Source organism: Ranitomeya imitator, chromosome 1, assembly GCF_032444005.1.
Source record: "Ranitomeya imitator isolate aRanImi1 chromosome 1, aRanImi1.pri, whole genome shotgun sequence".
In the NCBI taxonomy this organism is placed as follows: Eukaryota; Metazoa; Chordata; class Amphibia; order Anura; family Dendrobatidae; genus Ranitomeya; species Ranitomeya imitator.
In genome coordinates, this window is record NC_091282.1 from 184,064,821 (window position 1) to 184,080,588 (window position 15,768).

The 15,768-nt window shown below is 45.3% G+C and overlaps 1 protein-coding gene across 1 annotated transcript in view; it reads left to right on the forward strand.

Annotated features, from left to right (window-relative positions):
• Positions 1 to 15,768, forward strand: part of CAMK4 (calcium/calmodulin dependent protein kinase IV) — a 317,938-nt gene that overhangs the window by 211,333 nt on the left and 90,837 nt on the right. The window contains exon 5 of the mRNA XM_069752704.1: positions 2,411 to 2,483. Within this exon, the coding sequence (XP_069608805.1) occupies positions 2,411 to 2,483 (73 nt within the window). The remainder of the gene's footprint in view (positions 1 to 2,410; positions 2,484 to 15,768) is intronic.

The following is a 15,768-nucleotide window of genomic DNA, read 5'->3' on the forward strand; positions in this document are numbered from 1 at the left end:
TGTGCTTTCCGGCCGCTGTGCTTACACGCTGGTAACCAGGGTAAACATCGGGTTACTAAGCGCGGCCCTGCGCTTAGTAACCCAATGTTTGCCCTGGTTACCAGCATAGTTGGTCGCTGGAGAGCTGTCTGTGTGACAGCTTTCCAGTGACCAAACAGCGACGCTGCAGCGATCCGGATCGTTGTCAGTATCGCTGCAGCGTCGCTTAGTGTGACGGTACCTTTAGACTGGTAACATAACACTCACTTTTTTTGAGCCCCATGCAACTCAACAGAGCACATCTGATGGCAAAATGCATACATGCATACCCAAAAGCATCAGTTTTTGTGTTTTTGTCAGGCTTTTAACCACTATATCTCAGTTACTTGTCCAGGACTAAATCACAACATTATATCAAATGTCCTGTGCCTGTACTTGTCCAGGACAACAAATAATGTGCTGGAGAGATGAGAACAAACACATTGCAATCACAGGAATCAGTTCCTCCATTAGATTTCATCCAGCATTTTGATTATAAAACATTTAACCTGACTGATCCATCTTGTCCCTCACATTCTGACATTAAGTGCATATACTCCTTGACATTGAAATTGCAAAACCAAGAAGGAAAAGTCATGGAATTATGGAAATCACAGAATCGATAGACATTTTAATAATTAATATGAAAATGATTAAAAAATGTAAACAAAATTTTCAGAACATCTCATTTATTTAGTATTGAGTAGGAGTGCCGTGAGGAGAAATAGCAAGTCAATGTGTACCATGAATTAAAGGTGTTATCCCATTTCAGGAAAGTAGGCACCAAACTGTGTAAAACACATAAAATAACAAACTCAACATATACTCATCCTCCCTAAGTCCAGCACTGGCCCCTTGCCACTGCTCCAGTTTCAGTGTTTTGACTACAGTGGTGATGTCACATGAACAGCACACGTCACCACTCTCAGTGTCACGCACTGTCAATGTCAGGGCATGAGCACTCAGCTCAGTGACTGTCTAGAGTGGGGGCATGCACTTTTGACCTAATGTCACTGCGGGGGTCAAATCCTCAACACCTGAGCAGCAGTGGAAAGCCAGCTTTATACCTAGGAAGGGTGACAGCTAATGACATGTGACAAAGAGATAAGAAAACAGGAATCCCTCATGTCTACTGAGCATGGAAGTCTTCTCATAAAATACCAAGCCTGCTGAGATTCTTATTTTATGTATTTTACAGTTTGGGGGCCACTTTCCTAAAAGTGAAAAACCCTTTTAAGTCTAGGGGTTTATGGCTCCTGTACGTTATGTCGCCTCATATCATAATCCTAAGAGGAGGACTGGGATGATGTTCCCTTGTGAAGCCCTCTTCAATCAGTTTCCCACGTGGTCTCTAGATCTGTAGCCCAATGTCGTGCAAACACCTTCTGATGGTTTCTGTAGACCCTGTTTGACACCATATACTTGGTATGTGATGTGCAATGCCACTTGTAGTACAGAATGGATCATTATGTATCACTAGATTGTGGCCCGATTCTAACGCATCGGGTATTCTAGAATATGCATGTCCCCGTAGTATATGGACAATGATGATTCCAGAATTCGCGGCAGACTGTGCCCGTCGCTGATTGGTCGAGGCACCCTTTATGACATCATCGTCGCCATGGCAACCATTATGACATCTACGTTGATACTGTGCCCGTTGCTGATTGGTCGAGGCCTGGTGGCCTCGACCAATCAGATGCGGGATGTCTACGTCCTTTATGACATCATCGTCGCTGTGCCCGTCGCTGATTGGTCGAGGCCGCCAATCAGAGACGCGGGATTTCTACGTCGATACTGTGCCCGTCGCTGATGGGTCGAGGCTGGCGGCCTCGACCAATCAGAGACGCGGGATTTCCAGGACAGACAGACAGACGGAAAAACCCTTAGGCAATTATATATATAGATTCTTCTAATCTGATGATCCGTCCGTGCTGAGGTTCACCTCTCTGCACATCTTTCTATCATTCCAGTTTGTCGTTATTTTCTCAACCACTGGGACACACAACATTGACATCTCATCCAACGATCATTGCGTTTTCCTGGAGTGATAATCCAAGGTCTCTCGGTTTAAGGATTCTGTCCCTCTCAGTTTCCAACAAATGGTGATAACTGGCATGTCGATGCATCACACAATCATCACACACGACTTGATCCGATTTTTGAGGTTTTATGCGGCAAAAACTAAATTTGCTTTCAGTCTGGCATTTATGCCCCTCCCAAGTGCAGGAGGCTGGTGCTTGAAAATGTGGTCAACTTTACAGTTTGTCATTCTTGGTGCTGCAGTTTCAGGGCTGAGGAGTGCATAAATTAAATTGTCAATGTCAAACGTCAATTTCTTTGCAGCATGTTTTATATTGACTAGTTTAATAACGTGTTGGTTTTTCTGCAGGATTGTAGAGAAAGGTTACTACAGTGAGCGGGATGCTGCTGACGCAGTAAAACAAATTTTAGAAGCTGTTGCTGTAAGTATTCTTGTATAAAATGTTTCCTGATTCTGATGTTTTATGTTCATTGTAAACCTGCACTTTATAACTATACTGTTTGGGTTAAAATGATTGGATTGCATATATTTGTAAGTAACTGAGGAAAATTCTCAGCAAAATAAATACGTTACATACCGGCTGAGTACCGCATGTGTCATCTCTAGTGGAGAGTCATTGAGGAAATAGGGCAGAAAGAAGCCCGGTGTCATGCACTGCCCCATTAGGGCCTTTATTAGGAAAAACAAACTGATATGTCAATTCGATCAATGCCAGACACCAATCTTTCATAATCATTTCCATTTCAGCGAGGCTCAAAGGGCACAATGTGTTACTAGGACAAGAGGAATAAGTGGCTACCTATTACCACTTTATTTTCCTAGGTAAAGGAGCAGATTCAACAACATTTTAATTGTCATCTCTTTCTGTGACATTTCATTTACAGGTTACAGGACAACACATTGTAGTCTCCTAAAAGGGATGTTTCTTGCAGACAAAACATCTACACACCTTACTAATAATGTGATCTGAAAGAAAAACATACAGCAAATGTAGTCAGAAAGTATTATTTGTCATTGACCAATGCTCCGGGCATATAATGATACTTTACTGTTCTCAAGGGAGTTATTTCAATTAATCTTCTTTCCAGATCCAACAACGCCACTGCACTCAGTCTTTGTTGACAGGTTATAGCTGTGATGACAATTACAGTGCAAGTGACCGCTGCAACCAATCACTGGGCTAAGCGGTCTTGTGCTGTCGACATGTGCATTAATTACGATTTGCCAATGAAGACAACTGATCCCTAACTAAAGACGGTTAAAAATTAACTTTTAGTTAGGTATTTAAAGAATAAAATTAAACGATCTGACAGCCAGTGTGTATAAGGGGACACTGGGATATAACCAATTTTCCACTATGCTCACAATATAGTAATTCCCTATGTCCCACATTAGTGAATTTAGATAATTATTAGCTTGGTGCTGCCCCTACCAACTGCACTCTAGTATTGTTTCCGATAGCACAGACTGACTGAAGCTAGTAAAACCTAAAGCTTACCCAACTTGTTTCACCAGAGATCTGGCGTCATCAGGGGACAGAGGTTTAATGAACACTGTCTTTGTATTCTTGTTTTCTTTACATTTTATTCAGTGTCCCAACTGTTTTGGAATTGGGTTTGTAGATTGTTGAGCTTTAAATTTAATAATGATGTAGTGCAAGTGGTACAACTCTAAGTGGGGTGTGACACCCTATAATTCATGTGGATTCCTCTCCTCAATATGGAGATAGTTTTAAATGCATTTTCAAATAATAGGCAATATTTTCTGCTACCAATGTAATTGTCTGTAACGATAGAATCCCAGCTCATAGCTTCCAAACTAAATAAAATACTGTAAGAATGACATTGAGATGATATTATTTCCCAGGAGAGACATCATTGGAGCTTGAGCCAAGAACCAGTTTATTTATTGGTCTATGTCCCATAAGGGTTTATAGCAAAGGTGTTTTCAAAGCAGAACCGACCAACTGTGCTTCCCTGCTATCTAGAAATAACTCTCCTGGCAGATGAATTATAGAAAGCTCCATTCTTATATGGATTTATATCTTGTCAAAACAGGCAATTACAACATCATTACATTTATATGTGCCTCAGCTCCATTGATTTACAATTTAGCAAGTAATGTACTGTAATTAGAAATACCATCAAATAATTATATATAGATGGATGTTAAATCAGTGTTTGGATTGGATTGTAAAATATAAATATACTGCATTACTTCACTAGCATGATTAATGCCAATCAGGTTATAAAGCACCACTACAGCAGTTTGTTTTTACTTTATTGCTGGAGTGGTGCTACTAATATAAGTTCCCTGCACTTAATCTCATATGTTAGGGCTATCGGAATGCACCAAGTAATAGGGTGATAGATACGAAGAGTGTTCGCAGCCCGGTGTCCACTGTGCAGAAATACCTGCTGCAAGTAATGGCGGATGGACACTGAGCTCACACGTGGGTTAAACTTCACCCCATGTGAAATGAAAGTGAGCTCTGTTGCCTCACAGAGTCGCGCTGTACAAATGGAATAATACCCTAACTAGGGTTGTGCTTGCTCTGGAACTCTTCTGTGCTAACCGCACACATGAAGGAACCAGATGCTAAGCCAAGACTAATTGCCCCTACTGATGCTAGCTGCCTGCCTGAGTGTACAGCCCCAAGGCTAAACAGACTCACACCACTTATATACAGTGTGGCAGAGTATCCACTGGCAACTGCCAAATACAAATGATACTAGCGCATGGCCGTGCGGCCATGTGAACCTTTTATAGCTGTAGCAGTTCAGGACCTTCCTAGTGGACCAATAAGAGCTGCTACAGGACCTGAGCATGTGACCCCCGACCTCCAATGAGAGGTCTTCCCCTGAGCATGCTCAGGAGGGGAAAAGCAGGACTTAGTCCCAGGAGCGTCTGCTCGCCGCCAAAAAGCACTAGTTATAATGGCTGAACCTGGAAGAGCAGCAGTAACCAAACGTGCAGCATCTGTCCTCGCCAGGTGCTGGGACCGACGTCTCCGCTGAGCAGGCTCCACTGCAGCTGGAGAAGAATGGGAGACCGCAGCAGACATGGCTCGAGATTCCCCTGTGCAGCGGCAGGAGCTCGACGCCTAACATCATAGTTGCCAAGTTTTGGGATTTAGATGTTTCGCCCCGGGTAAATTTTGCCTTGTTTGTACCCTGTTTTGCCCCCAGAATTTTGTGTTTGGATGTTTCACCAGTTTGTCCTTGTGGTTCATGAATTCCCGTCCGTCATCAATCCACGTCACAAAAGTACTGTACAGAGTGCTTCACTTTTATGACATGTTATATCAACTGTTTCCATCTGACGTCACAGGGAACTGCTAGACTGCACTCCGTGACCCAAGGAGCTGTAGGTGCGATATGTAAGTATCATCCTAGGGGACAAATTCTGGGGACGAAATGTGCGCTGGCAAAATGTACCCAGGAGCGAACTGCTGGGGGCAAAACATCCTATAACGCCAGTTTCAGTCTTCATCTGTATCGACATCGCCGCGGTCGTTCTTCTCACTGTGATCATCCCGGATAGCTCCAATGTTTGACTAAGCCAGAAGCCACAGCTCAATGTCAATCTGAGAGCTAGACCGAGGCTCTCACAGACTTGCATCAAGAGCTTGTGATTGTTATCTCTGACTTCTGGTCAGTGAAAAGTTGCCGTCACAAGATAGCGAATCTGAACTGCTGAAAATAGCTGAAAACGGCAGCTGGTGATTACAATACTAGGGACACAGAACTCAAATTAGTGGCACACTCCAGCGCTGAAAAAAAACCCATTGGCTTGGTGGTTAATATTTTATTTAACTAGGATACCTAACTTTTTTATGTTCTAAATTATATTTACTACAAACCTGCAAACTAAGCAATCTGAGGTTGAAGGGTTATTTCCATCTTAAGGTACCGTCACACTAGACGATATCGCTAGCGATCCGTGACGTTGCAGCATCCTGGCTAGCGATATCGTCCAGTGTGACAGGCAGCAGCGATCAGGTGTGATATCGCTGGTCGGGGCAGAAAGGCCAGAACTTTATTTCGTCGGTGGACGTCCCGCTGACATCGCTGGATCGGCGTGTGTGACGCCGATTCAGCGATGTCTTCGCTGGTAACCAGGGTAAACATCGGGTTACTAAGCGCAGGGCCGCGCTTAGTAACCCGATGTTTACCCTGGTTACCATCGTTAAAGTAAAAAAAACAACCACTACATACATACCTACCGCTGTCTGTCCCCGGCGCTCTGCTTCTCTGCTCTGGCTGTGAGCGCCGGGCAGCCGGAAAGCAGAGCGGTGACGTCACCGCTCTGCTTTCCGGCCGCTGTGCTCACAGCCAGTACAGGAGGAGTGCAGAGCACAGCGCCGGGGACAGACAGCGGTAGGTAAGTATGTAGTGGTTGTTTTTTTTACTTTAACGATGGTAACCAGGGTAAACATCGGGTTACTAAGCGCGGCCCTGCGCTTAGTAACCCGATGTTTACCCTGGTTACCGGCATCGTTGGTCGCTGGAGAGCTGTCTGTGTGACAGCTCTCCAGCGACCAAACAGCGACGCTGCAGCAATCCGGATCGTTGTCGGTATCGCTGCAGCGTCGCTTAGTGTGACGGTACCTTTAGTTTTTCATGTCTGAAATGTAAATAATTCTGTCCAAGCTTCAACCACTGGAGGTGGAGCTACAGAAAAAGCCAAAAGCAGCTGAAAAGCTCAGTTTAACTAACTCGATTAGAAATGGGAGTTACTGCAACAGCATCATTCTGTCAATCTTAACTGTTTCCATAGCTCCATCTCCAGTGGTTGCAGCAAGTACAGAGTTTTTCCCATTAGTAGTGTAGAGTGATACCTTCCAATATTCGGAAATATCGGTATCGGATTGGATCGGCCGATATCCAAAAAATATCGGATATCGCTGATACAGATACCAGATACCAATGCAAGTCAATGGGACAAAAATATCGGAATTAAAATAAACCCTTTCTTTCCTTGTAGGTTAATTTTACATGAAGGCAAACAACTAAGAATAATGTAGGATGTATTGGGGGAGGTGGAGGCATTAAAGGGACACTGTCACCTGAATTTGGAGGGAACAATCTTCAGCCATGGAGGCGGGGTTTTTGGGTTTTTGATTCACCCTTTCCTTACCCGCTGGCTGCATGCTGGCTGCAATATTGGATTGAAGTTCATTCTCTGTCCTCCATAGTACACGCCTGCGCAAGGGAAGATTGCCTTGTGCAGGCATGTACTATGGAGGACAGAGAATGAACTTCAATCCAATATTGCAGCCAGCATGCAGCCAGCTGGTAAGGAAAGAGTGAATCAAAAACCCCAAAACCCCGCCTCCATGGCTGAAGATTGTTCCCTCCAAATTCAGGTGACAGTGTCCCTTTAAAGGCATAGAGGTTTAACCCAATCAAATGGAATAGCAGGAATTAATTTTTTTTTAAGACGTTCGGAGTTACAAAGGTATTGACTATGTTAAGATTTTTTATATTTTGTCAGATATTTATGTTTCACTACTTCCATGCTCTTCACCTTTTTTACTTCTCCCACACTTTCTTCTTCATCATCCTCAGCAGCAGCATCTTTTTCATCAACTTCTCCTTCACCTTATTCATCTTCTTCTTCAACTTCTTCCTATTATTCTTTTTTTTACATTCTTCATATTCTTTTTATTCAACTATTATTCTTCTTCATATTCTACTTCTTCATGTTCTTCATATTCTTCTTCTTCATCACATTCTTATTTGTGACAGGCATTCCTCTAATTGTTATCTATAAAAGTTTGAAGATTACACCTTCCGTTCTGCCTGTCACAAAAGATTTACAACAGGATTTGTCCGCGTTCAGTTTGGCCTGCAGCAGCAGGTTTTTTCCAGGGGCTCCACGAGGAGAAACTGACTCACCCCCATGCACTGCTTAGTCTTCTTCTGCTTATAATTTAGATAATATCTTTGGCTCTGATTTTTAGTCTTATGCTTAGTGTTCTTCTGCTTTTTGTTCTGCAGCTTCTTGCTCTTCTGCTCCACGGTCTTCAGGGTCGTCGTCTCCAGGGTCGTCGTCTCCAGGGTCATCGTCTCTGGGGTCGTCATCTTCTTTGGGGTGGTCTTCAGTGTCGTCATCTCCAGGGTTGTCGTCTCCGGCGTCGTCGTCTTCTTCGGGGTGGTCTTCAGGGTCGTTGTCTTTAGGGTCTTGAACTTGGAAATGTAGCAGAAGGTACAAGAAGGCTGAGGAACTGCCGAGAACCAGCTAACGGTACTGGAACCTGGATGGCTACCCGAAGGTAGGAGGCACCTAAGCCAAAGGCTCTGCCTGGAACCAGCTGACGGTACTGGAACCAGGATGGGGAGCAGAAGGTACAAGAGCAAATGACACTGCTGAGAACCAGCTGACGGTACTGGAACCCGGATGGGTAGCAGAAGGTACAAGAGCCAATGGAACTACCGAGGACCAGCTGACAGTACTGGAACCCGGTTACTAAGCAGGAGGTACCCGTGCCAGAAAGCACTACCAAGGACCACCAGACGTTGGTGGAACTCGGATACCCAGAAGGAGGCACCTAAGCCATAGGCTCTGCCTGGAACCAGCTGACGGTACTGGAACCATGATGGGGAGCAGAAGGTACAAGAGCAAAAGACACTGCCAAGAACCAGCTGATGGTACTGGAACCCGGATGGGTAGCAGAAGGTACAAGAGCCAATGGAACTACCGAGGACCAGCTGATGGTACTGGAACCCGGTTACTAAGCAGGAGGTACCCGTGCCAGAAAGCACTACCAAGTACCACCAGACGTTGGTGGAACTCAAATACCCAGAAGGTGGCACCTAAGCCAAAGGCACAGCCTGGAACCAGCTGATGGTACTGGAACCAGGGGGACCTATGCAAGATTGTCTTCCAAAGAACCAGCTAATGGTGCTGGAACTCAGATAGGCAGCAGAAGGTCCACAGGAAAAAAAGAATTGCTAGGTCGCGAGCCGGCCGTAGTTACCGAAAACCCACAGTCCTACAGGAGGAGCTTGTCCTATTGGCACTACGGAACCAGCCATGATTGCCAGTTCCCGCAGCCCACATAGGAAGCACCTAAACTGCAGGCACCATAGAGTTGGCTAACCTGACCGCAACCCGACAGGACAACGTATTGGAGGCAAAGTTACCTTGACACTACCCGGAAACAGCTGGCGTGCTGGAACCAGGCTGGGCAGGAGGGAGTACCCATGCCAAAGACACTTCTGAGCAGCAACTGGTGGTGTTGGATCCCAGGGATTACAGGAGAAACAGAGTGTAGGCCGAGGCCTAATTGGAGCAAGTTTCTAATCTGTAGTTGTGTGAGTGTGGAGGGAGCAGGAACAATTGCTGGATACACAGCTGAGGATCAGCTGACGTTACTGAACCCCAATAATACTGGAGCAGGTGTTGACTGTACAGACAGCACTTCCGAGCAGCAACTGGCGGTGTTGGAGCCCAGGGATTACAGGAGAAACAGAGTATAGGCTGAGGCCTAATTGGAGCAAGTTGAAAGGGAACCTGCAACCCCCCAGGCGTTTGTAACTAAAAGAGCCAACTTGTGCAGCACTAATGTTGCACAAGGAAAATGTGGCTCTTTTACTTATGCTTCTAGCACACGCGGAAGTTAACACTTATAAAATGTGCCCCCTCATACCGTGAAACCGTCCAGAGGTGGGACTTTCCTTCGTAATGAGACGCAGCACAGCCGTCATTCATACCCCCTTGGCGCCGGGTGCCACCTCCTCAGCGTTGTTTGAATCTGTCCCGGTGCCAGCGCTGTTATGTTATCCCTTGGGCATGCGCAGTTAGCGCTGCCCGTCTTCTGACATCATTTGTTGTCAGGCTGACTGCGCCTGTGCGGCCGCGTTGCCCGAGATACCGCCCAGCAGTGTCTTCTGATTTATTCACACTGCGGGGCTGGGATTCATGGGCATGCGCAGTGCATATCTTCGCCTCTCACTCATCTCCTTCCGCCTTCTTCAGACTGTGTGGCGTCAGCTGATCCCTAAGCGCATGCCACGGCGATTAGGGATCAGCTGACGCCGCAGGTGGCTTTTTTAGTTACCAATGCCTAGGGGGGGACAGGTTCCCTTTAATTTCTGTAGTAGTGTGAGTGTGGAGGGAGCATAAGAAATTGCCGGATACACAGCAGGGGATCAGCTGACATTACTGAACCCCAATAACACGGCAGCAAGTGTTGACTGTGCAGACAGCACTTCCAGGCAGCAACTGGCGGTGTTGGAGCCCAGGGCCAATGCTAGAAGCAGAGTATAGGCCGAGGCCTAATTGGAGAAAGTTTTATATCTGTTGTAGTCTTAGTGTGGAGGGAGCAGGAGACATTGCCGCACACACAGCAGGGGAGCAGCTGGCGTTACTGAAACCCAATAACAGAGGAGCAACTGTTGACTGTGCAGACAGCACTTTAGGGCAGCAACTGGCGGTGTTGGAGCCCAGGGTCAATGCTAGAAACTGAGTGGAGAAATTGCCGCACACACAGCAGGGAAGCAGCTGGCATTACTGAACCCCAATAAAAGAGGAGCAACTGTTGACTGTGCAGACAGCACTTCCGGGCAGCAACTGGCGGTGTTGGAGCCCAGGGTCAGTGCTAGAAACTGAGTGGAGAAATTGCCGCACACACAGCAGGGGAGCAGCTGGCAGTACTGAACCCCAATAACAGAGGAGCAACTGTTGACTGTGCAGACAGCACTTCCGGGCAGCAACTGGCGGTGTTGGAGCCCAGGGTCAATCAGGGTGTAGACTGAGACCTAATTGGAGAAAGTTTAATATCTGATGTAATGTGAATGTGGAGGGAGCAGGCGACATTGCCGGATACACAGCAGGGGAGCAGCTGACGTTGCTGGACCCCACTAACACAGGAGCTAGTGTTTTTCTCTGTGCAGACAGCACTTCTGAGCAGCAACTGGCGGTGTTGGAGCCCAGGGTCAATTAGGGTGTAGGCCGAGGCCTAATTGGAGCAAGTTTAATATCTGATGTAATGTGAATGTGGAGGGAGCAGGAGACATTGCCGGATACACAGCAGGGGAGCAGCTGACGTTGCTGAACCCCACAAACACAGAAGCTAGTGTTTTTCTCTGTGCAGACAGCACTTCCAAGCAGCAACTGGCGGTGTTGGAGCCCAGGGTCAATCAGGGTGTGAGCCGAGGCCTAATTGGAGCAAGTTTAACATTTGATGTAATGTGAATGTGGAGGGAGCAGGAGACATTGCCGGATACAGAGCAGGGGAGCAGCTGACGTTGCTGAACCCCACTAACACGGCAGCAAGTGTTGACTGTGCAGACAGCACTTCCAGGCAGCAACTGGCGGTGTTGGAGCCCAGGGCCAATGCTAGAAGCAGAGTATAGGCCGAGGCCTAATTGGAGAAAGTTTTATATCTGTTGTAGTCTTAGTGTGGAGGGAGCAGGAGACATTGCCGCACACACAGCAGGGGAGCAGCTGGCGTTACTGAAACCCAATAACAGAGGAGCAACTGTTGACTGTGCAGACAGCACTTTAGGGCAGCAACTGGCGGTGTTGGAGCCCAGGGTCAATGCTAGAAACTGAGTGGAGAAATTGCCGCACACACAGCAGGGAAGCAGCTGGCATTACTGAACCCCAATAAAAGAGGAGCAACTGTTGACTGTGCAGACAGCACTTCCGGGCAGCAACTGGCGGTGTTGGAGCCCAGGGTCAGTGCTAGAAACTGAGTGGAGAAATTGCCGCACACACAGCAGGGGAGCAGCTGGCAGTACTGAACCCCAATAACAGAGGAGCAACTGTTGACTGTGCAGACAGCACTTCCGGGCAGCAACTGGCGGTGTTGGAGCCCAGGGTCAATCAGGGTGTAGACTGAGACCTAATTGGAGAAAGTTTAATATCTGATGTAATGTGAATGTGGAGGGAGCAGGCGACATTGCCGGATACACAGCAGGGGAGCAGCTGACGTTGCTGGACCCCACTAACACAGGAGCTAGTGTTTTTCTCTGTGCAGACAGCACTTCTGAGCAGCAACTGGCGGTGTTGGAGCCCAGGGTCAATTAGGGTGTAGGCCGAGGCCTAATTGGAGCAAGTTTAATATCTGATGTAATGTGAATGTGGAGGGAGCAGGAGACATTGCCGGATACACAGCAGGGGAGCAGCTGACGTTGCTGAACCCCACAAACACAGAAGCTAGTGTTTTTCTCTGTGCAGACAGCACTTCCAAGCAGCAACTGGCGGTGTTGGAGCCCAGGGTCAATCAGGGTGTGAGCCGAGGCCTAATTGGAGCAAGTTTAACATTTGATGTAATGTGAATGTGGAGGGAGCAGGAGACATTGCCGGATACAGAGCAGGGGAGCAGCTGACGTTGCTGAACCCCACTAACACAGGAGCTAGTGTTTTTCTCTGTGCAGACAGCACTTCCGAGTAGCAACTGGCAGTGCTGGAGCCCAGGGTCAATCAGGGTGTTGGCCGAGGCCTAATTGGAGCAAGTTTAATATCTGATGTATCAGACCCATTCAGAGGACCGTAAAACATTAAGACTTCCTTATCTATGAACTGTTCCAATATTTATGGACGCAACTGTTTATCACTCTCACATAATGGTAATTCTGCTTCACGTCACCTGTCTTATATATGGCATTATTTCTGGGCTGTATTGTGCATAAATATGTGATTCATATCACTGATGAAGGGACCTGAGTAGTCTCGAAAGCTTGCAATTTGTTACAATCTTTTCAGTTAGCCATTAAAAGGGATCAACCACTGACTACTCTCAATTCTAAATATGTTTCTATCTACTGGCTAACATGGTACCAAGATATATATCTTTCCTATACATTATTTCTGGGCTGTATTGTGCATAAATATGTGATTCATATCACTGATGAAGGGACCTGAGTAGTCTCGAAAGCTTGCAATTTGTTACAATCTTTTCAGTTAGCCATTAAAAGGGATCAACCACTGAGTACTCTCAATTCTAAATATGTTTCTATCTACTGGCTAACATGGTACCAAGATATATATCTTTCCTATACATTTTTTATGCAGTGTTCTCACTTCCCTGCAATTCCTATTGCTTCACTCTAGACTCCCTCAGTCTTGAGTCCCTAATTTCATTGTATTCTTCCATACTTTGCTAAAAATTCCATATTGCATCAGCACTACTTTACATGGGCAGGTAGAGTAAAGTACCAAGAAACTGTAAATATATATTTAGAGAAGCTGAACTTTGATCCTCTTCATTATAATTGTGTAACAGAAGCTGTCTAATTATCATAAGTATATGTGATAGAAGTTTATGTCTCTACGTGTGAGGAAATTGTGTGCTACAGTCCATTATGTGGTACAGTTTCATCATGCAAGATGTTCTGGTGACTGAGATGGTGACCCCCTTATGAGAACAGGAAAGCATACTGTATAATTCCAAGGGAGTTACAATAAAATCACATTATCTAACTAAAGAGAGCAAAGCTATGAATTTTCAGATAGAAATTAACAATTAAACATGATAATACTGGCTGTACTATAGAACTAGATAATGAATAAGTAAAAAGTAAAAATACTGGTCTACTACTTTTTGGGTCTCCCTAGTAAATAACATTACATCTAACTAGACTAAATTTCACATTGCTTTTAGTTTTTACACTATGTTGAATCATGGCTTATCATTTGAATTTCAGGTTTCTTTATGCTGAGTACTATAGTAAAGTAAACTAACATCTTATATGTCAGTTTTGTTCACTTGCACAATTTTTATCTATCCCTTTGAGCATTTTTAACTGTAATTTTAGCAGTGGTTTGAAAGATTTATGACAAGCTTTATATCAAATTCCCAATACAACTACATTTTTCTGTTTATTAAAGAGGTTACAAAGGATTTGTGATTGATACCTTATGATTAATTTGGAGCTGACAAGCATGGTCCCCAATGATTTGCAGACTGACCTAGAACTTTTGATTGCTTGTCATATAATAGTAAAATTGTGCCCCACATGGACCACGATTTCTTCTGCTAAGAAGCTGAGATAGCATAAGGACTAGAGATGAGAAAATCTATTGAAATTTGAATTTGCCAGCTTAGTCAAGTTTTTTTTAATAATTGATTCTCAGCAATTGAATTTGCCATGAATTTCACTATGGTTGAGATTATCCTGATATTTAACTTTTGTCAGGCTGCATAATTTTACAACGTTAACAGGCTGCAGAGGTACAATTGTATATTCTGGACCAAAACTGCAGAGATGTCACGAAATTTCAGCCCTCTACGGCTTTTCGAAAAAAAGTTATTGCAATTTTAAAACGGAATAGTTACAATTGTACCTACTCAGCCGGACGAAGGTTAAAAAAAAATCCATTTGAAAATAGCACCCGCCACACCTGCGCAGTAGCAGCTATTGGTGTATATAGATTATCCGATAGCTGCTACTGTGAAAGAACAGGCGGCGTCATGTTGCTAAAGAAAACAAATGTCCTCTTCCAAGATGGCAACGCCGAGCCTGCGCAGTAGCAGCTATCAGCAATCGCCAATAGCTGCTATTGCGCAGGCTCCGGCGGTTCCAACTTGCTAGAGAAGAAAAAAAAGTCTTCCTCCAAGATGGCACCCCTGATAGCTGCTATTGCACACGCGCCGACAACGCCATCTTGGAGGAGGAATTTTTTTTCCTTCTCTAGCAAGATGGCATCGCTTTCACATGCGCAGTAGCAGCTATAAGATCACCTCTATATACATTGATAGCTGCTACTGCGCAGGTATGGTGGACGCCATTTTCAAATGAATTTTTTTATTTTAAATATCAGGATAACCTCACAGCATGCAGGTAAGCACCGAGAGACTAGCTCACAGATTTATGGAGGAGACAGGTTGCGGATGGCTTTGTATGCTATAGTTAGGATTTTGAACTGAAGTCTTTGGGCAATTGGGGAGCCAGTAAAAGGATAAGCAGAGAAGAGAGGCTGGGGAATAGCGGGGGTGGATTACTCAGGCAGCAAAGTTTAGGATAGACTGCAGGGGTGCAAGAGTGTTGGAGGGGAGGCCACAGAGAGAGGGTTGCAGTAGTCGAGGTGGGAGATGATGAGGGCATCCACAAGTGTTTTTTCAAATACTTGAATGTACAGATGTGGTAAATTATTTTTGAGTTGGAGTGAGCATGAGTTGGAAAGGGCTTGGATATGTGCTTTGAAGGAGAGAGCAGAGTCACGGGTTACCCGGAGGCAGACTGGGGAGAGTGAGCAGCCATTGACTTTGATGGATCGGTCTGTTGGGGGGGGTTGAGTGAGTTGGGGTAAAGATGATGATTTCTGTTTTGTTCATGTTAAATCTTAGAAATCAAGCAGAGAAGAAGGATAAAATAGTGTACTGACATTGTGCGATTTTGGTTAGTAAGGAGGTGATATTGGGTACAGAGAGGTAGATCTGTGTTTGATCATCATAAAGATGATACTGAAAGCCATGGGATTCTATGAGCTGTCCTAGGCCAAAGGTGAAGACGGAGAAGAGCACGGGTCCTAGAACTGAACCTTGGAGGACACCGACAGTTAGGGTGCAAGATGAGGAGGTGGTATGTGAGTGGGAGACCCTGAATGTCTGGTCTGTTAGGTATGAAGAGATCTAAGATAGGGCCAAGTCTTTGATGCTAAGAGCTCAAAGAATCTGTAGTAAGAGAGAATGGTCCACTGTGTTGAAGGCAGATGAAAGGTCCAGGAGGAGGAGGACAGAATAGATTCACTTG